The sequence below is a fragment of the Ciona intestinalis genome, unplaced genomic scaffold, assembly GCF_000224145.3.
Source record: "Ciona intestinalis unplaced genomic scaffold, KH HT000098.2, whole genome shotgun sequence".
NCBI classification, from domain to species: domain Eukaryota; kingdom Metazoa; phylum Chordata; class Ascidiacea; order Phlebobranchia; family Cionidae; genus Ciona; species Ciona intestinalis.
This window is the reverse complement of record NW_004190420.2, coordinates 166100-187978: the sequence shown is the minus strand read 5'-3', so window position 1 is coordinate 187978 and position 21879 is coordinate 166100. Positions and strand designations below refer to the sequence as shown.

The window sequence follows — 21879 nt, the reverse complement described above, 5'->3', positions numbered from 1 at the left end:
TCAAGTAATTTACCTTTAAGCATGTCTCCAGTTAAGGTTGATTCATTCCAGTTTAAAGTTACTGAATCAAACATATTGTTTTCATTTGTATCTGCATAAACTACAGTGGAACTTTCACTTGGTGGCTCAAAGAAGCCAAAAATATCTTCACTAAATGGATTGTTCATTGTTGCAACCATATTTTTGTCGGGGGTGTCAGTGAATCCAGAATCTTTCATGTTACTCGTTTGAGAGTTACTGTCACTCATGCTACCCACACTAAATGGGTCAAATGCGTCTAAGACTCCAGCTGATGTGTTTGCTGTAGTAATAAAGTTACTGCTTGCTACTGTAGGTGAACAGTTAGCGGAAGTTGATACATCTTCTAGAAAAGATAAATCCAACAAAGTTTTATCACCTTCTTTCGCTACTCTTTCGCTACAAATATTGCCTGTATTGTTTCCCCCTGTGTTCTCAGTGTCCAATAGACCAAACTCAGACATTGTTATTAGTGTTGAAGTAGCGTAGAAAGAGCACTCGACTTTATGAGTGCAAGCTAATGAGGCCGATAATCACGCAATCACTAAGGGAGAAAACCTCACATATATTTTCACCACAAACCTCATGGTGTAGTAAACATTACAAACAAATTAACAACATTTAACCAATGCATTATACACTGAAAAATAATCAAATTTATTAGAGCAGCTCTAGCACTAAACTTAGTCCAACTAGTGGTAATACAAATTGGGCTAGGCTTCTTATATGGGTATAACTAGCTATGCATTATTTGCATTAATGATTAACTTATAAGCAGGGTATTGAAGCAGGAAATTAGACTACTGAGTACACATAGTTTGAGGTGCAAGTTGCATTCACTAAGGTGTATGATTAACATGAAGTTATTTATACATTAACAAACAAATAAAGTAGCAACCAGCTCATTCCAATGAGAAAGTATGAGGTGTTTACGTAACATATATATATATATATGTAATATAAAAGCACAAAGTTACTTTTAGGATTGCAAGAGGTTATCGACTACAGGTAAAAGTTGTTTCCGAGTTGCTTTGCAGTTGTACATTCTGAAAAAAGTGTGTTTTTACAACATGTTAATACTGATCATGTGTGTGTAACACTTTACTTATATTAATAAAGGGCAGCACCTAAGGTACATTTACGACAAGTGTTATAACTACCACAACAAAACATACTATTGGACAACAATAACATAATATAAAACACATGCAAATAAAATACAAAGCAAACTTTACCTTAAAAATATACAATAGTTAAATCTTTCTGAACAATCTGTGTCTAGCCCTATGTCTAAAGACTCAGCTTCAATTAATGCTGTTGTAATCTGGAATAAAACAACAAAATATATGAGCAAATATTAAAACACAAACACATATGTAGAAGAGATTTGTGAAGTGAATAATGAAATAGACTAAAACCTTAAGCAATTCCACAGACAGGTAGCAATAACAGGATGATCATTAGACTAATCCTGTAATTATTACCCTTTCTCTTTGTTCATCATTAGGACAGTGGACAGCAATAGGTTTGTACTTATGGCCCTCATGATCAATTGATACAGATGACAAAGAAATCCATGATTGCAGATTTTGTGTTTCTAAATTGGAAAGAATTGCGGCTTTAGCATCTTCTCGCTGAAAGAAAGAATTCTGGTCCTGGTGTAATGTGCTAAACATCACGCGGAAGGTGTTGCTTGGATTTTCAATTATTTTTGGATCCTGAAAAATAAAAACTAGTAAAACAAAAAAATATTAGCATACATACACATAAATATGTAGAATTTTTATCAAAAGTATAAGAAAATGGTAAACACACATACATATTTGGGCTTACTTTTAGTAACATCTCATGAGCATTTAAACCTTCAATGGAAAATTTGGCTTTAGCCAATGAAGTATATAAAGCATTTAGATCACGTTTGTTACGATTGCTTTTTTGCAGCAATAGCTCCACTACATTCACATCCCGTGATGTCACTTTACCGTCAGCTGTCAAGTTATCAGTGTCAACTAAAATGGAACCTATAAAATATTAACAATAAAACATTAGTTTGTATAATACAGAACACTAGTGTTTAACGACTGTCGTTTTCTGGCCACGCGAGGATAAAGTAAGTTACATCCATTCATTATTTAATGCTATTAAATTCATTTGCAGTATGCAGCAAATTAAAAAATATGGATTACTCGAAAATTTGAAACTAACAATAGATAAAAACAAATAAAACCAATTATCTAGTAGATTTGATGAACATAAAAAACCATCCTTTCATTTTTCATCACCTTTGAATATATTACGTCCATCAATAAAACAAAATAACATATTTATAAAATATGTAATTAAATAAAAAATAAACAAAAAACAATTTACAAAACGATAAGCATACCAAAAGTCAAAGTGATAATTTCTGGAATTAACTCATCTCTGTTTAAGTGCTGCAGCATTTTCTCAGCTATCAGAGTAGAACAGGAACCCACTTGATAAATGTTGGTCTCTATGGTAGGTGGAATATCATGGTTAATTGGACGATGGTCAATTATTTCAGTTACATAAGATTTCAATTCAATCAGTGGATTGGACCTGTAAAAAAATAATTTCATCTGTTTAAATAATATGGTGAAAAAGACTGTCTTAGCTTTATATATGATAATAAAATGTGCAAAATTTAGAAATAAACAGTAAACAAACAGTGGATTTATTAGGTAATAATATTTAAAGAAATTTACAATTTAATTTATACAATGGGTGTGAGTATTAATATTTAAGGGTAATGTTTTTATCTTTGTGTGATTAGGAATCAACAGTTGTTGTAACCTGAGTGTTCTGTTTCATGTTCCTTGTGCCCGCTTACAAGGTAACGTAATTTTTTGTGACAGGGCACCAGAGGTGAGTTATTAACAAAACTTTTTGAAGTTACTAAGTTACTGATAAGTTCGTGTTTTAAACAATTAACAATGGTCCATTAGAGTAGTGAGGATACAGTATTATATATTTTTTTACTACCAAATGTGACAAAAAAATAAAAAATATCCCATCTTTCCCCACCCTACTATATAATATGGTAAAAAAGGAAACTACAGATAGAACCAGTATCTTAAATTATACTGATAGCGACATATTCAACCTAAATTTCACAAATATTTATTTTTCACTAGGTGTAAAGTAAAAAGCAGCAAATATCAAAGTACAAACTTTAAAAAAGTAAATGTCAAAATAAGAGAGTTTTATTACTACTAACGTTTGTATAAAATGGTGATCCAACAAAGTAATAGTTAGATCATCTTTGCTTAACTTCTTAAATAAAGACAAGTTAAGATCGTACAGAAATACAATATGCTCCGGTTCAACCGAAAGTTCTTTAAATATATAATTAACTTCTGTTCGAAGCCTAAAAAGATTTCGTTTCAAATTCATCACAGGCACGTGCAGAATGCCAGGTGTTAACTAGAAAAAATGGTTTGGATAAGAATAATAGCAAAGTAATAGCTTAATTAATAATTAGATATACTGTACAGCTTATAAAGTGGTATTTTATACACGAATAAACGATGAGGCAGTTTGGAATAACATGTCATTAAGTGTATAGATTTCTAGGTAATGAAGTTGTAACTAACTTTTGATTTCATCCATGCGTATGAAACTGCAGACACACAAGAATCAAGGTCACATGCTTGATTCCCAATCGCGAGATGGATTGGTTTATTTTTATACTTTCCGAATTGTGAAGTCTGCGAACAAAAGGGTTAAAATTAAGTTTACTATTACCACCAAGATTATCTTACCAACTCCGTCAACGCAGCTTTCGTGGATGACAAAAATGAATTCATTTTTTTAATATTCACGGATTGGTGCATCTACGAAAGTTATAAAAATGTCAAAATATGTTATCTATTACCAGAGACTGTGTTTATATACGGACTCTATCTTAACACGTCAGAACTCGAAGTCAGTATGTAACTTAAGAAATATGCTAGTCTCACTGGCATTTCATTTTAATTTATTATCCTATCATAGTTTAATAATAAAACGTTAAACTGTGCCCATATTTTGGAAAATCCAGATGGGTATTTCCCACATGTGAAAATTGCAAGTTTTAAAGGGCCTAAACACACTCAAATGTACATCGATTTAATAGATAGAGTGTGTTTTTCTAATTCCAACGACACCTTACTTGTTTTAATCGGTTCTGTATAACCAAAGATATTCCAGCTCAAACACCGTGAAATTCATAAAACTGATTTGGAAGTTGCGTGGCGAAAAAATTGAGTAGTGTACTACCCACGTGACAAACACGTCACAAAATTGTTGAAGCGTGGCCGCTCTCATTCAGAAACACTGAGAAAGGCGAGAGGCAGTGTTTTTAGCGAAAAACGAGAGAACAAAAAAAAAACGCAAAAAAGCACAAAAAAAAACGCATGTTTCGCTTTTACGAATGAATCAGTCACGTGACTAGTACGTTCCTACGTCACAACCACGAAGCTCGTAGTAATAAAAGGATAGCGCTAGAGATCACTGTTTGAGGACGAATATCTACGCCTATACTGGACCAATTTTAATAAGCAAAGTATTTTTGGAATCAATAAAACAGTCGCTTTATGAATTTACCATAAAAAATAAAAGTGACGTGGGGTGTGTTTAGGCCCTTTAAGATCGTTGGGTACGTAAGTGTTCTTCATTGTTGAAAGATTGTTCTTGTTTAGTACGCGCTGGCCATATAGATCTCTTTTAGTTCAACGTTGGTTCTTGTTTTGTTCTTTTGCCATATTCAAATTTTTACATCTAATTTTTTACATCTCTTAAATACATACAAGTAATCATAACTCCAATAAATGGGCACGTTCCATTTTAAAACGATTAAAACCATAGATATCACAGTATAGCTCAGTGGTTAAAATAAAAGATGTGTAAACACGCATTGTAACGACGGGTTGTATGTTTAATTATAAATTTACACTAGTAAAAACTGTCGCACATCGATACTGCGTATTCATATTGATCAAGTATTTATGTACCACCATGGCGTTCTCGCCAAGCGATCAGGACAATACAGAATCGCTGAAACCTTTCAATCTTTGTAGAAGAAACACACCGTGGAATGTACAACATCAAAATCGGATGAATTAGAATGCTCGCAATAGTTTAATTGTATATATATTTCACTGACATGCAAAATGCACTATAGCTGTGAATGACTGAAAAAAATAAACATATAAGATATAACAAAATAAAGTACAGGATCGCAGACACACAACACATAACTCATAATTAAAATCTGAAGCCTTAAACCTTTATCTGGGTTTCCGTCTTTGTTCTTGGTCTGCAAAGGAAGACAGTTACGTTGTCCTGGTATATTTTTTCCGCCGTTGAATTTCTACCGGACGCTATTGCGCATGCGCCGCATCGCTACTGCGCATGAGGTTTGTATGTGTCATTCCTAAAAGCATGTACGACTTAATTGTACACTTTTCGCGACGTTTTTTCATTGGGCCCACTGCGCGTTTTCCGTCTACGCAAGTCACACACCGATATGGCATAAATCGCACTGGGCTTTATTTATTACGTATATACATAAGCTATTTTATATAAACAATGATGATATGGCGTCACGAAGTGGTGATGTTAGTCTACTCTTGCCTAACAATTTTATTTGCTATGGATGGAAAGTTAGAGTTTGCAGAACATGCTGGTATGTGACGTCACAGAGAATCACCAAAATTTGAACCTTGATACCGCAGCGCTTATCCAACCGTTTATAATTGTTGGGTTTCGGTAAACCTTGTATCCACCATATGCTCCAATGAGAGTAAGAACTCCGACCGTCAACATCGTTTCTCGCATCATCCTGATCATGATAGGATGCGTCTCCATTAAATCCCGGACAATAGAAGCTCCAATATTCGCATGCGGAAAAGGTTTGTCTGGAATTTCCTTTCCAAGAAATTTACAAATTGGTTCCCAACCGTCTTTAAAATTGAACACCAATAACTTATCTTTAGGAGCGTTCTGCCAAAATATTAAAGTTTAATAAAAGCCAACTAAACGCATGGAAAAAACAATGAAAGTAAGTTACATAACTTCGCAATTTCATAACGTTTAATTCAGTAAAGGAATACATTGAGATACGGGCTACATTATTCTATATAATATACTCGGTCTTATTTTTCGACTTGGTAATTTCGACTTGGCAATTCGTAATTTTGCGTTGGTTTATATTTCTTACCTGTAACAGATAATTGTTATGATACTTGTACATTCGCCTCCACACCGTTTCGTTGTACTTGAATTTAGACCAAGGCCATCTCTGTGCAGATCCAAGAACTGAGTGGACTGAAAATGGGTCATACAAATGTGTTATAGCATAGATAAATGAGCCAAGTCTGACGGCCTGAATCTTAAAACCTAAGGACCATATATACCCTTACCAATGTGTTAACAAAAACACAATAGTTAATGTTAGCGAACTGAAACATATTATACAAATCATCTGACTAAACAAGATTCAGTCTTCTTAGCTCTTACGGCACTTATATGTATATCCTAGTGGCATACAATAAAGCAAAAAGGACCACTACAAAATGCTATTAATTATCGCTTACCAGCAACACACATAAAACCGAAATGCTTCCAGCCAGAATAAGAAAACACTTGCATCAAAATGTACAAAGGGTCAGTTTCTAAAGAATGCAACTGCTTTTGCATGCTGCGTACCCACGTGTCTTCATCACGGACAGAAAATATGATCTGCGATTACAAAAAAATGATTGAATGTATATTTTTGTTTTGGAAAACGGCACCCCGTGATGCTAGTATTTAGAAATAACCTTTGTGTCCGGGTAGGCTTCCAGTAATTCTTCCCAAAACAGGTAACATGGTGAGTCCACCACAGCGTCCACGCCTTCGTACATTTTTCTAAAATCTTCAACTGTTCCGCCGTGGTTAACAATTTGCTTCCATTCTTTCCCAAGATACCATGAGTTTTCGAAGAAATCATACGTCTTGTAACCAAGCTCCATGAACGCAGCCGACATAGTTTTGGTGCCTGTTTTACTGTAACCGGCATATATGACCTTCATTTTAACACAGCTAAATCCTCTTACCTAATTAGCTATATCCCTAAAATCGTATTTGTTATTATATTGCATATTTATATTCTATTTGGCGGTATAAATATTATGGTATAAATATATATAAAATTTAAGCCTTTTATCAGTTATTATATGCCACATACGTAAAGCGCATTGCCATTGTGTTCAGTTGTAAGGTATAGGTGTAACCTATGCTCCTTACGGTTAGTAATTAACTGAATTTACTAACGCTGCCCGCTGCAATGTTTGCAATATAGCAAACAGTAATTCTGAAAAAACAATTGGTTATTTATCTTCAAAGCGATCAACTAGGTGAATACTTTTATTGCGATTACATTTTATATTTCATAACCAAGAAATCTACTTGAGATAAACTTTTAAACTTGTTTGTCGAGTTTAAATTGCAAACAAAGAAGTTCGGGCATCACTATAACACGGATTAAATTGAAGCTAAGACTTACTGCCGTCGGCGATAATTAACTCTATAAGGCAACATTAATTTATGGTGAAATAATATTTGATGAAGTTAGGTCCGTATATATACATTCCTCATGTATATATCCCGTGATTCTAGTAATATACATAATCAGACATACATAATCAGACAATTGTTATTCAACTTTTCGAAAACGATAGCCGAAGGCCATGTTATTTAAAAACCAAAGGAAAGTAAACCTAAAAACCACAGTTGTTATAAGTAATAGTAAAACCACAAGAATGTTAATTAAAACGCGCGGCTTCTCTACCCAAAACACCAATAACGTGCAAAACGTACATTTAAATTTCCTATTCGCATTGAACAGTTCCTGTGCTTTTTAGAGTTCGCACGGAATTTTTTTACATTTCAAGTTTCTTTTGCTATATAAGGATGCTGGAGAATGCGGGTCTCGGGCCAAGACGAGACGTATTTCAATCTATTTTTACTTAATGATGGACAAAAACAATTATTTTTTTATATTATTAAATTTTTCTATAATATAATATACTGATATATTAACAAGTTAATATATAGTAGGGTGGGGGAGGATGGGACACCTTTTCACTCTATTTTTTGTCCTATATCGTAGTTAATAAAAAAAAACGTTAAAGGAATTATATAACCGTATCCTCATGACTCCCATAGACCGTTGTTAATTGTTCATAACACGATCAGGATATTTATTATGTGCTAAAGGTGTCCCGTCTACCTCCAATCTACTATATGGAAAGTATATTCAAAACTTGGTCATTTGCACTTAAAGATAATTTATGGGAAGTGGCTTGTGTGAAATATAATACTAAGGCGGATGTAAGAAACAGGGGAAGAAGGCGCACTTGCGCCACGACAACTAATTATGTTAAAGGTGGTTTAGCACAAGACGTATCAACCCAACACCAAAGTCTTTAACAACCGAAGTAAAACTAGAAACAAGCACAACAAACATTTAACACGGAAACAATGCGTCACATTAGCGTGATCAATGTGACGTCATTTCAACATTTTGACGTAACAAACTGAATTCACAATGATTTGCGCCGTAACGAATTCCAAAACGTTACCGAACCAGTTCCTGATTGTTCATTGTTATAAACCTGTTCCTAATGTGTGAAAGTCTACTTGATTCGCGTGTTTGGCACTTTCAAGTTTGCTATGTATTGAGTTCAATCAATTAACTAAGGGGTTGGTACATTTTGCCTCTGCCGCTTTAAATGATTAATATTTAATATCATAACCTATATACTCATAACATTTAGTAGGCTATTGTAACGTATTGTTTCGTTTAGCGTTGAACGGTTTTGGTTTTTGTGTGTGGTTTGCTGTGGCGTTCTTCTGTGTTGTTCCCCAATTTTCCTTCCGTTTTGTGTTTGACTTTTGTGTTGAATTGATGCGTCTCGCGCTTGTTAACCTCTAAGCATGATTGGTCGTCGTGGCGCGCCTTTTTCTTCTGTTTTACTTGCATCAGCACAAAGATTGCATAAGATTTTCCTATTTCAAATTTCTTCAAAAAGGTATGCAAATACATCAGCAGTTAGCTATTAAACAATAATATAGGACTGTTGCATATACATAGTTGTTACATGGTATACATTTTGTCAACGGTTAGCCAACAACACTTTCTAGTTTGAGAAAATGGCATTAAGTAAATTTCACCAAAATTTGAACCTTGATACCGCAGCGCTTATCCAACTGTTTATAATTGTTGGGTTTCGGTAAACCTTGTATCCACCATATGCTCCAATGAGAGTAAGAACTCCGACCGTCAACATCGTTTCTCGCAGCATCCTGATCATGATAGGATGCGTCTCCATGTAATCTCGAATAATAGAAGCTCCAATATTCGCATGCGGAAAAGGTTTGTCTGGAATTTCCTCTCCATGGAATTTACAGATTGGTTCCCAACCGTCTTTAAAGTTGAACACCAATAACTTATCTTTAGGAGCGTTCTGTCAAAATATTAAAGTTCAGAATTAGCCAACTAAACTGTACAGAGAAAAAAACAATAAAAGTAAGTTATATAACTTCGCAATTTCATAACGTTTTGATTCAACAAGGGAATACATTGAGATACAGACTACGTTAATCAGGTGAGTCTTATTGTTTACACTAGACTTCGTAATTCGTAATTTTGCGTTGGTTTATATTTCTCACCTGTAACAGATAATTGTTATGATGCTTGTACATTCGCCTCCACACCGTTTCGTTGTACTTGAATTTAGACCAAGGCCATCTCTGTGCAGATCCAAGAACTGACTGAGCTGAAAACGGGTCATATAAATATGTTAGTATAGATAAATGAGCCAGGTCTGTCATAAATCCTATAGGAACCTAAGAATCTCGAATAAGGACCTCGCCCTCACTAACGTGTTGACAAAAAACACATTAGTCCATGTTATCGTACTGAAATAGTTATATTATACAAATCACACAACTAATCATGACTTAACCTTGTCACAGCACTAGTAGGTATATACACAATGGCTTCCACATATAGAAGGCAAAAATGGAACCTGATAAGATGCTATTATCACTTACCAGCAACGCACACAAAACCGAAATGCTTCCAGCCAGAATAAGAAAACACTTGCATCAAAATGTACAAAGGGTCAGTTGCTAGAGAATGCAACTGCTTCTGCATGCTACGTACCCACGCGTCTTCATCACGGACAGAAAATATGATCTGCGTTTAGAAAAAAATGATTAAACGTATTTTTGTTTTGGAAAATGGAATCCCGTAATGCTTGTAATCGGATAGAGGTCAAACAAGTTCAAATTCCATAAAAGTATAAATACCTGTCGCTTGCGCAACCAGTCGTGACGATAATTTAACTCTTTACATGTATAGTAAGCTACTTAAAAAATAAAAATCACTCACCTTTGTGTCCGGGTAAGCTTTGAGTATTTCCTCCCAAAACAGGAAACATGGTGAATCCACCACAGCGTCCACGCCTTCGTACATTTTTCTAAAATCTTCAACTGTTCCGCCGTAGTTAACAATTTGCTTCCATTCTTTCCCAAGATACCATGAGTTTTCGAAGAAATCATACGTCTTGTAACCAAGCTCCATGAACACAGCCGACATAGTTTTGGTGCCAGTTTTACTGTAACCGGCATATATGACCTTCATTTTAACACAGCTAAATAGTCTTACCTAATCAACTTTATCCCTAAATCGTATTTGTTATTATGTTGCATATTTATATTCTATTCGGAGGTATAAATATGCTGCAATTTAACAAGCCTTTTATCAGTTATCATATACCATCACAACCGTAAAGCGCATTGCCATTGTGTCTATAGTTGTAAGGTATAGGTGTTTGCTCCTTCCGGTTAATAATTAACTGAATTTATTAACGCTTTAAATGGGCGAATATTTTTATCGCGACTACATTTTATGTTTCATAACCAAGAAATCTATAGAGATACACTTTTAAACTTGATTGTCAAGTTGAAAATTGCAAACGAAGAAGTTCGGGAACTAAAACGGATTAAATCGAAGCTGGAAATAAAATATTGTTTAACGTAATGTTAATTGCCGTCGGCGATATTAGACTCTATCAAGCAACATTAATTTTTGGCGAAATATTATTTGATGAAGTTTATATGTCCGTATATATACATTCCGATTCCTTACTATAACGATATAGTAGGGTGGGGGAAGATGGGACACCTTTTTATTCTATTTTCTCGTCCTATTTAGTAGTAAACAAAAAACATTCAAAGAATTATGAAACCGTATCTTCACGACTCCCATAGACCGTTGTTACTTTTTGAAAACGATAGCCGAAGGTCATGTTATTTAAATAACAAAGGAAAGTAATAGTAAAACCACAATTGTTAAACACGCTAAAACGTGTGGAAAGATTGTTAATTAAAAGGCGCGGCTGTTGCTCTCAAAACAACAATAACGTCCGAAAAGTACATCCAAATTTCCTTTTTGCATTGAACAGTTCCTGTGTGAAGTTTGCATTAAAATGGTAAATTCCTGCAAATTCAAGAATTTAGTACAATATAAAAAAGTAATTAGACGGGGTAATTCTATATTCTTTATTTTTTTATATTTTTATTTTTTTAAATATCAGTTTTTACGCTTCAAGGCGAGAAAGGATTATCGGAAATTTACCATCATACGAAAACAACTTACAAGACAATCGGCCACCAACACGCAAAACGCCATTCACTAAACTCGGGCAAACCACCACCGATCTAGAACGTTTCCATGCCAGACCACGACACCCTGTGTGACAAATGAATGGAAAAATCGGAATACCTCGGAACGCATTCGACCATATCACAAAAGTACTGAACAAACTTAACTAAGTCCAATGCAGCGGCCCTTTGCAATCTAACAAAACAAGAATACCTTGACAATAGCTGAACTGTACCGGACTCCGGCTTTAAGGCCGCGACCTAAACACAAGTACGTTTAACTTCAGTGTTAATGTTCGACAACTTTAAAACTGTTGGAAAAAAAACAGAATAAACATGGCGCTAAATCTATCGGATCCGTACCCACAAACAACGCGGCGCAACGTCTGCAGCATTTCCAGCAGATCCAACATGCCTTCATTGCTACGATTTATATAATTGTCATTTATCTTTTCGAAAGCGATAGCAAAGATCATGTTATGTAAAGAACGAAGAGAAGAAGAGTGACAGTACGCAGCCACAGTTGTTTAAACACGCTATAGATATTGAACGGTTCGTGTGTTTTTTAGAAAGTTCGCATTAAAATGCTAAATTCCTGCAAATTCAAGGTTATAGTACAATAGAGAGAAGTAACTGGATGGAATAAATGTATTCTTTATTTTTACATTTTATGTTTCTTTTGCGTGATGGCTGACAATTGATACCTATATATTAGGATGCTGGAGAATGCGGGTCTCGGGCAAAGACGAGACGCATTTCAATCTATTTTTACTTAATGATAGACAAAACAAATATTTTTTATAATATTATATATTTCTTTAATAGATTTATTGAAAATATACTGATATAATAACAAAAGAATGTATAGTATAGAGTGGGGAGAATGGGGCACCCTTTCACTCTATTTTTTGTCCTGCTTCGTAGTTAACAAAAAACATTCAAAAAAATCTATAACCGTATCCTCATGACTTCCACATACCGTTGTTAATTGTTCATAACACGATCAGGATATTTATTATGTGCTAAAGGTGTCCCGTCTTCCCCACCCTACTATATGGAAAGTATATTCAAAACTCATTTGTACTTGAATATAATGCTAAGAAGTGGCTTTGGTGAAATATAGAATAGCAATACTCAAAAATGTAAACTTTATCAATAGGTATTATTAATTTTCTGTTATTAAAAGTTTTTAAGATACAATAAAATTGATGTTCGAAGAATACCAATTCCTCATACAATATAAAACTGTAGCAGTGGGGCAAAACATACATAACTTTTAAATTTAATTTTCAAAGCGTACAACATTAGTTTTGTTTATTTACCTGTATTCCTAATAATACATTCACCATGTGTGTGATCAAGGATGCTGATGCTCTAACGGTTTACGGCTGCTTAATAAAGTAATTACGTATATAAAACTTGAGACAATAAAACTACATGTGGGCACACAAGACTCGCCCTCACTCGACACCAAGTAATAGCAAAATACACTAAGTTTTAACCACAATGCTACCACGTTAATCGTAACGAGAACTGCCGGCCTAATTCATTACTTAGGAGGATGTCGGCACAACAGGAGAAAAAGGGACCCTCAGGCAACAACGACCATCGTTTAAGCTGGCAAAATACAAATACACGTGGTAACTCAACATAAAAGCCAAAAAAACATAAAACAATACAGAAGAACGTCACAGCAAACTACAGAAAAGTCCAAACATATAGTAGAGTGGGGAAAAGCGGAACACTTTTAGCACATAATATCCAGGAATCCTGATCGTGTTTTAAACAATTAACAACGGTCTATGGGAGTCGTGGGTATACAGTTTTATAATTCTTTGAATGTTCATTTTTTACTGCTAAATGGAACGAGAAAATAGAGTTAAATGGTGTCCCATCTCCCCCCACCCTACTGTATGGCAATGAAAGAATAAGTAATATACGTCAAATTTGTTGATCGAAATCAACAGGGATTTTAAACTATCTCGTCTTACCCTGCTGTCTGTTTTCGAATTGGTAAAATTACACCTGGTGTGTTAATCAATAAATATAATCCCTGTGTTTTCAATTATTAAAAATGTCATCCAAAAGCCAACATATATTTTGAGATTAGGCAATATGTGCTTGGGTGTCCCATCTTCCCCACTTTATTTCTAGTTACAGATGGTGGTTTATATGCATTTTATGTTTACGGAGTTACGGGTGATAATATAAATGCATTATCACCCGCCGTCAGTAAATTAGTGTTACCACAATTAGCGTAGAGTTTGTGCTATAGATATGAAACAAATGATTAAGGTATACACAAAAATGAAGTTTATTCAAATGATTTACACGAACTTTAGTGCAGAAGAGAAGTGTTAAAACTTTAAAAGATCGATTTGATGTCGTTTCCTCAAAACGATATGGAATTTAAATTGCTTTCCGCGCTAAATAAAGTGCTCATTCAATAATATAAAAAGGTGTTGCCAAAGTTAAGCGGTTGCAATCGGTGAAATTAGTTTCAAATGAAGAACGCTTGCTACATTATACGTACATGCTGCTGTAGGCTGTTGGTGTGTATGAAAATTTAAGATGTTTCCGCCCTTGATAAATTTCTTGTAACTAAGTGGCGTTTAAAGAAATCGCAAGCAGCAGCTAGGTTTGTTTAGACTTCGATCAAACTCATCTGTGGATATAAGCAGTTAAACCTCTTTAAATAAAAAAATAAACTATCAAATAATTTTGCTATGGTACGTTTTAGTTTAAGTGCTGAAAACGAATACAATCACACTGTGTTCACTTTACAGTTTTATTCAAAGGAACCTAGAACACATTTACAAGATTTGGTCTTTAGTTGCACCCATGTTGCCATCTATAATTGTAATTGTTTTCGCGTTATCTAACCGGCGTTTTTTTGCTAGAATTGTGCGTTTTTGTTGACATAACTGTTTGTAAGCCATAAACACATTTAAACTATGCTTCTCAGAATCACCTTTTTATTCGCCTCGTACCCATTTTGTGTCATTGGATACATCGATTAAAAAAACTATGGATCGTATTTGAAGCAAATATCTTGTTTTTTAGAAGTCTAACAAGTAGGTTTTGCACAAATAAAAGTGGTCAACACATTCAAACTCTATATTGGCCCCAAACCAAAAATTAATTTACAATCACAAACTTTTAATTGGATTTATTTGATGCCGTCCTAATCGCTGAAGCTCGTTCAAATAGGAAGCGTTTATCTAAGCGTAGACCGCCACATTATACTACTCAGAAAAATGCTTACATCGCATGAAACTAGACAACATACACAGAGGCATTTGTGTTCGGCGCGTTACAGATGAAGAAGGCGGTTTGCTATTACAGGAGGTTGGCAAATTGCAAACCACAGATTATTCTGACCAAGCTAAGATGGATATCAAAGTAGTGTTTGTGATTGCGGTCATACTCGGCATCGCCGCACTACCGTCGGAGGCAAAATTCCGTCACCGTGGATCAGCAGGTAAAGTAGTCAATAAGTCCCTAGATATTATTAACTCCTTGTTGATTTTTTTATTCTATTAAAGTGGTTGAAATCTTAAAAATAAAAACAAAAAGAGAACCGTTGTAGAAATTATGAATAAAAGTAGATGTGTTATGAATCGTAAAATTACCCAATATTGCAGCGGAATTCATGGAAAAGATAAGAAAATTGACAAGATTACCCCCTGTTGTTCAAAGGTTTAATCCCAGGTAGGCTATCCATTCAACATTGCAAGAATATACCGAAATTTTGACGTTTTTCATTTAATTACAGAGGCAATAAGTATGGATTATTTTGGGATAACACCGAAAATGAATAAATACGAAGTCAAAATTTGTTTTATTTTGTTTGCATAAGTCTTACGAAAAAAGAACTTCGCGCATATTTTAGACTCTTAGAGTGTAGTAGACTATAGAAAGCTACTTAGGATATTGGCATGCGGTGGGGACAACTTTGTAGTTTCAGACGAATGCAGAGTGTTTGTTGGTCATAGGCTATTGATAAGTCTAAACGAAACATATATACAATACCACACAGTATTAAATTAATAATAGTTTAACTTATTCTAAAAAACAAAATAAACAACACGTATGTAAAATAAAAAGTAAGATTCACCAATTATATTCTAGAATTAACATTATGTCGGGATGCAAGTCATAAGTCTCCTCTATGGGCTATCAGCAGAGTCCGTATATGTTTATATACGGACATTGGGCTATCAGCATATATAGCCATATATTCTACCACTTTAACATTACTTAATTTTCATATTCACATCACCCACCTTAAAATAAACAAGTTCGTAGAACTATTAAACAAAAAAGCTATTTTATCTTTAAATTGCAAGGCGCTAATAAAAATATTTGATCTGAAATCAAAAGCGGTGTGTTATAAGATTTCTATGAAATCCACACGTCACCAAGACGTTGCGGACACGCTCAGCTGATTCCGAATGTTTGGTCTAAAACTTTGAAAGATTCTGTGTTGAGTTGTAGAGTGAGGGATTGTGTTGTGTTATGTGTAAGCTGTTTAACCCCGATAACTGTGCATATAGACGTTGTTAAGTGTTAGGGATAATCATGGCACCTAAATCATCGAACTTCAGCAAAGAGGAGGAACTTTTGCTTCAAGATTTCGGAAGAGATCTATCGCGAAAATCTTCCGTGATCTTTTATGTTCATGCGTTATTTGTCTCTGCTATTCCACTATGTATGTATTATCTAGTTGATATATTGTAAAATCTGCATTTATAATATTAATTTTGGTCCGTGGAAAGAAATCCCATATATACTATACAGCCATTTGCTAACCTATAATAAGAATTCCCGCTTTTTTAGTACCTTAATTGTTAAAATTACAAATATATGAAATGTTTCTTGTTTCTTTGCAGGGCTATTCAATCGCATACATCAAATGGAGATGTTGGACAATGCCATTCTCTTTGTAATTGGGACCATTTTCAGTGCCTACTTTGTCGCCCTAGCTTACAAAAATAATAAGTTTGAGCTAAAGCACAAGTGAGTATAATATTGGTTTAACAATTTCTGGTTAACCTGAAAAATTCTTAACTTGCCCATTTCAAACACAGAATTGCTCAAAAGAGGAGTGATGGAGTGGCAGCTGAACTTAATGCTAAGATGTCTGAATCAGAATCAAAGAAGATCTCAAAGAAAGAGAAAGATGAAAGGTGTTTATTAGAACACTGCTTATCTTAGCTTGAGAGATGTTGTATCACTTAATTATTGTTATAATTTTACAGGATCTTGTGGCGTAAAAACGAAATAGCTGAAGCAGAATCCATGCAGCTTGCAGTGTTCTACACCAACAGCCTTTTCTTGATTCTGCTCATTCTTTCATCTTTTTTCTTCTTTAAGAGCTACAGCCCAATGCCGTAAGAAATAGTGGTCCCTTTAATTAGTGCATGTCCGCTATAAGTCCACAATATTAACATTGTCCGCCATGTCCACTATGTAGTAAATATTGTAGACATAGCAGACATGCACTAGTTAAAGGGACCCAGAATTAGCTTTACTTTGGGTCGATAAATAATAACCACCGCTGTATTTTAGAAACTACATCATTTCAATGGTTGGAGCAAGCAGCATTACAGGTCTCCTCTCAACTTCTTCCCAGAAATGAACAAATCCTAGGTCGCATTTGAAGCAATAGCATTTTCAGTGTAATATATGAAGCGGAAATAAATGAGTGATTATCAATTTGTGGTGTCGGCGCTCGGATTTAGTAAAAGAACATGAAATAAAACAAACCAACGCTTTATTGTATTCTCGGTGAAATAAATTTATTTGTCAGGTCTTTCATAGCAGCCAGATCAAGTTTATGCTAAGGTGGTTTCTGGAACATTCTCCTAGGATTTGAGTGTGAAGGTGGTGGATATTTTAGATGGTTGGGTGTTGTGCTTGGAGAGTATGACAGCTGCTGCTAAAAAGTGGTAAAGAATTATATGCATGGCAGTTAGAGACCGCTTTGTAAACATGATCCAACTTCAGGAGTCTAGCCAGTTACATGTTACCCAAGTAATGTCTGGCGCCGTAGCAAAGCGGTTAGTGCGCCTACCTGTGTTTAATGCACGCCGCTGTTACCATTGTGGGTGTACGTGTCATTGGGCAAGACATTTAACCGCAATTGCTCCAACCCAGGGCTTACTAATGTGTTGTCTAAATTATCACCCATAAATAAAAAATGAAATAGAACATTCACACACAAAGAAACATACATGGTAACTTGTAAGCTGGCACAAGGTGCATGAACACCCGTGTTATACCAACTCGTTTTCTGGCCAGATGAGAAAAAAATAAGTTACATTCATTCATAAATTTGTATCTGACACACTTGCCCACTAAGTGTTACTATTTAGCCTTAAAACCAAATATCTCTAGTTTAAGAGGCAAGCACTATTTCAAGTGACATAGTTATAATCATTAGATAAAAAAATCAGAATACCAGTTCTGTTTCGGCTTTAGGATATCGACCTGGTGAATTTGACCGGATAAGGTGACTACTTGATGTGAAAGGAGATGTTTGTAACTAAGAAAACAGCAAGATTAACATGTAGCCACAGTTAGATCTTAGTTATATCAACATACTTGATGTGAGAGGAAGTTTTGAGGCAACATCCTGATTCTAGGACGAGTTTCTTCTAAATAGGTTGGTGTGTCTTTTCCTGAAGTACATTAAACTTTAACACTTGTTTAACATGTTGTTGATTATAACTTGACATACTGTAACTGCTGTATTAAAAGATGTTGCATTTTTACTAAAATAGCCAAATGTACCTTTTCTAAACAGAATCAATTTTCATTTTTTGGTAACATTTTAAGTGGAGCTTTGCTGCACAATTTTAGAAAAAAAGTTGTGAATAAGTTGAGTTTTGAAGCACTGGCCTAAACTGGATACTGGATACCAATAAATAGTCATCACAAACCTGTTTGATGAGCTACAGGTCGATCAGGAGTTTGGTAAGGATTGTGTAACCCTGGAAAAACAAGAATGTTGGTCATGTATTTAGGTTCAGTAGGCCTCATTAATTATTGCTTTAGGAGATTTATAATTTGTTTAACTTACTTCCAGGTGGGGTTGAAGTGCTGGAGTAGTGAGAGCCACTTCTTGCAGGGGATATATAAGAATGACTAGAATGACCTGTATTGTATTAAATACATAATGAATACATATTACTTACTATGTTCACAAAACGAACCAGCTAAGCACAGATGGATTTGAATATAATATATAAATGGCAGAATATTATTTTAAGTAATTTTTAAAATTTAAAACTTAATAAAAATATAAATAGAAAGTTTCCGTATTCTGTTTTAAAGAAAAATACACCCTTATTTTTGAACATTCATTAAATTAACTTTTTACCTGCAAATTCATATTTGCTTTGGGCAGTCGGGTGGATTTGTGCTTGACGTTGGTACATACCACTTGAGGGGGGTGTTGGGCTGTGAGGACGTTTTAAACCTTGTTGTATGACTTGGGAACCTGTAAACATTGGTTTTAAAAATTCATACACTGTTTTATCATAACAATAGTGGTTACACACTATGAATTACCTGATATTGATTGTACGTTTTGGGGAACGGTATATGGACTTTGATGTGGATGAGTAGGGTAACGAGCTGAAAGATAAAATACATTCTCACATGATTGCACTTGTAAGTTGTAACTATCATCTTAATATTAAAAAGGATTAAAGACATGCGTATGTTATTTTTTACATGGGTTTCTTCTTTGGTTAAGCCATTTGCTTACCACAGTCAGTTGCCATGTAAAACATTTGGGTCAGCAACTACTCATTCCTTTAGTGTATTCTCAGATTTTCCCAGCAAGGTTCAACTGTAGCTTGTTTTGTGGGTGTTAAAATAATTGGACAATCGGATAAGTAGTCAAGCAATCGTGAATAAGGTCATCGGACAATGGTTATAAAATAAAGTTAAAAGGTATTGGGAAAATTATAAAAACCTTGTGGTAATAGATGGTGAGGTCCCATTGTCATTGCATGTGCGGGATAGTGACCACTTGCAAAGGAATTCATTTCGCTGAGATAATAAACGTTGTTTATATATATATGTTGTTGTTTATATACAAAAGTTTTTTTTTTTTTATAAAAAAAAAACAATAACCTAATAGAATTGAATGAAAAACAAAACTCATACAGTTGGCCCAAAAGTTATAAGTTAATAACCCAAAAACATTTGGTATCTATGTTATGACTCTAGTGAGCCTAATCTATGTAGGGTTAAACACATCGTTTTGAATAGAACGTATTTTATAATAATATTTATCTTCACAAATATTGGTATTTTTGTTTGTATGACTAAAAAACAAACTATATGAACTTTCTTATCATCAATATATTTAGTCAGTAATGTTTAGTTTTCAATATAGAAAGAAAGTTGTATATTGAAAACAGATTATGGTGACCTAAATTAATTAAAAATATATAGCTAGAAACTTTACCTTTGTGGTAAACTGCTATATTGTAGTTATGGTTATAAAATATAAATTTCCATATTCGTACATCCTACATAACAATACTGCAGCGTACAACAAACAAACTCAAAGTGTATTAACCTTTGTTCACGAAGACGTTCCTTCCTTTTTCCTTCCTCATGCAGAACACGCTTGAATTGCCAGAACAACTGATGCTTCTCTTGCCTCAAACTTTCCTGCTTTTCACGAAGCTTAACAAGCTGTGAAAGAGAAGAAAAAAACTTAACTAAGTCATTATTTTAGTAAACACAAATTTCATTATGCTTTTTGTGCAAAATGTTTTACATAACATTAATTTTACTTATTCTTAGAATTCTATTACATAAATAAAAAGACAACAAGAAGAAGGAAATTTGCAATGAAACAACACTCTTTAAAGATTCTATGGGTAAAAGTGTGTACTAAACTATGCCCAAAATGTTTTTTTTAACTTCTCACCAGGAATCACAAAATAAGAATGACCAAATTTTAAACTTGGGACTGTGCGAAGAAGTAGGTACACAATTTCCGCTAGGGGGCGGTAGTTATATGGTTTAAATATTGAAAAAAATACACAAAAAAAACAGGAGTTAGACGTTAAATTTTATGTGTGTAAAGCGTAAAACTAACTACTCCCTATAGAATAGAGAAACGAATTTGTCATCGCCTCCTAGCGGAAATTGTGTACCTACTTCTCATTGTAGTGCCATGTAAATTATAAAGGGCAAACAACTAGCGCGAAATGCATGAATAAACACAGCCAATCCAGTGTGAACACAAACGAAAAGACAATAGGAATTACGTCTGATACAAACTACCACCAGGTGGCTTGTTTCATAATGTTATCAGCTATTTTGTATAATACCTGTTCTTTTATTTCTTCCAAAGTTGAGTTTTCTTCTTCAATTTTCTTTCTTTTTTCTTCTTCCTCTTTTGCTTTTCTTTCAAAGTCTTTTTCAGCTTCTGCTGCCTCTAAAAATTTAAAATTACAGAATCATTATAGCTGTCTTTAAGATAAATAAAACCAGGTGTTGTGTGGTCTGTACAATCCAGCAGTTAAGTTATAACATACAACTAAGAAAACAAGCACGACACAAATCAAATATCCAGAATACACTTCATCAAAAAACTAATTAATGAATACCTTGTTTTCGTTTTTCTCTTTCCCGTAGAATGTGAAATTGCAGCGCTTTCTGCATAACGGGGTTGATTTTTTCGCGTTCCACCAGCACAGGCATCATGGAAGTATTAATAAGGTAATTTAATTAACCTATTCAACAAGTAAATAAACATATATCGCTAATCGCTTCACAATTTTTAGAAACATAAACGAAAACAGGAAAATTCTGCCAACATTTGTTGTCACTCCATAAACATCTTATACACAATTCTGTTTATAAAAAAAACTCCCTTAATTAGCAGAGTCAATCAGTCAAAAAGCTAGCATGTAAATAAAGTTTGTTATCTTCTAATTACTCCTAAAATTTCCAAAAATGTCTGTATTGAATCATGATTGAATATGCCTTAGGTAAAAATGTCTCCCCATTTAAGTTTACCCCATCATCATCGCTCTTCGCAATGGCTTACTAATTTCATTCATTTGCTTTCTTTGCGACACTTCTCTCACTACTAGAGTGTGGTTAAAGATCCAGATC

At 34.3% G+C, this 21879-nt stretch overlaps 5 protein-coding genes across 6 annotated transcripts; 1 reads left to right on the top strand and 4 right to left on the bottom strand.

Annotated features, from left to right (window-relative positions):
* Positions 1-565: 565 nt before the first annotated feature.
* Positions 566-4224, bottom strand: LOC100183243 (exopolyphosphatase PRUNE1-like). The gene is made up of 9 exons (XM_002131692.5): positions 4190-4224; positions 3801-3872; positions 3633-3746; positions 3257-3462; positions 2405-2598; positions 1852-2039; positions 1503-1736; positions 1254-1342; positions 566-1064 (listed from the first exon to the last, which is right to left on the bottom strand). Exons 2-9 carry the CDS (start codon positions 3870-3872, stop codon positions 998-1000), a joined length of 1164 nt encoding a protein of 387 aa, XP_002131728.2. The 5' UTR covers positions 4190-4224; the 3' UTR covers positions 566-997.
* Positions 4225-5544: 1320 nt separating this feature from the next.
* Positions 5545-7151, bottom strand: LOC100178565. Its single transcript, XM_002131683.5, has 4 exons — positions 6840-7151; positions 6615-6759; positions 6239-6345; positions 5545-6021 (listed from the first exon to the last, which is right to left on the bottom strand). Exons 1-4 carry the CDS (start codon positions 7089-7091, stop codon positions 5725-5727), a joined length of 801 nt encoding a protein of 266 aa, XP_002131719.1. The 5' UTR covers positions 7092-7151; the 3' UTR covers positions 5545-5724.
* A 1903-nt stretch (positions 7152-9054) lies between these two features.
* Positions 9055-10747, bottom strand: LOC100180927. Its single transcript, XM_002131671.4, has 4 exons — positions 10457-10747; positions 10117-10261; positions 9733-9839; positions 9055-9527 (listed from the first exon to the last, which is right to left on the bottom strand). The coding sequence occupies exons 1-4, from the start codon at positions 10706-10708 to the stop codon at positions 9231-9233; spliced, it is 801 nt and encodes a 266-aa protein (XP_002131707.1). The 5' UTR covers positions 10709-10747; the 3' UTR covers positions 9055-9230.
* A 5474-nt stretch (positions 10748-16221) lies between these two features.
* LOC100183290 (translocon-associated protein subunit gamma-like) lies at positions 16222-17514 on the top strand. The gene is made up of 5 exons (XM_002131601.4): positions 16222-16441; positions 16623-16749; positions 16821-16919; positions 16992-17123; positions 17302-17514. The coding sequence occupies exons 1-5, from the start codon at positions 16312-16314 to the stop codon at positions 17369-17371; spliced, it is 558 nt and encodes a 185-aa protein (XP_002131637.1). The 5' UTR covers positions 16222-16311; the 3' UTR covers positions 17372-17514.
* On the bottom strand, positions 17448-21551 carry LOC100185651 (G protein pathway suppressor 2). 2 transcript variants are annotated; one of them, XM_009863130.3, is made up of 11 exons: positions 21369-21551; positions 21090-21196; positions 20327-20445; positions 19715-19791; positions 19306-19371; positions 19115-19234; positions 18815-18889; positions 18675-18725; positions 18337-18413; positions 18194-18277; positions 17448-17671 (listed from the first exon to the last, which is right to left on the bottom strand). In XM_009863130.3, exons 1-11 carry the CDS (start codon positions 21463-21465, stop codon positions 17573-17575), a joined length of 972 nt encoding a protein of 323 aa, XP_009861432.1. In that variant the 5' UTR covers positions 21466-21551; the 3' UTR covers positions 17448-17572. The 2 variants fall into 2 exon arrangements, with proteins under 2 accessions (XP_009861432.1, XP_002131589.1); XM_002131553.4 differs by having other exon boundaries at positions 17454-17668; positions 21369-21529.
* Between the last annotated feature and the right edge of the window lie 328 nt (positions 21552-21879).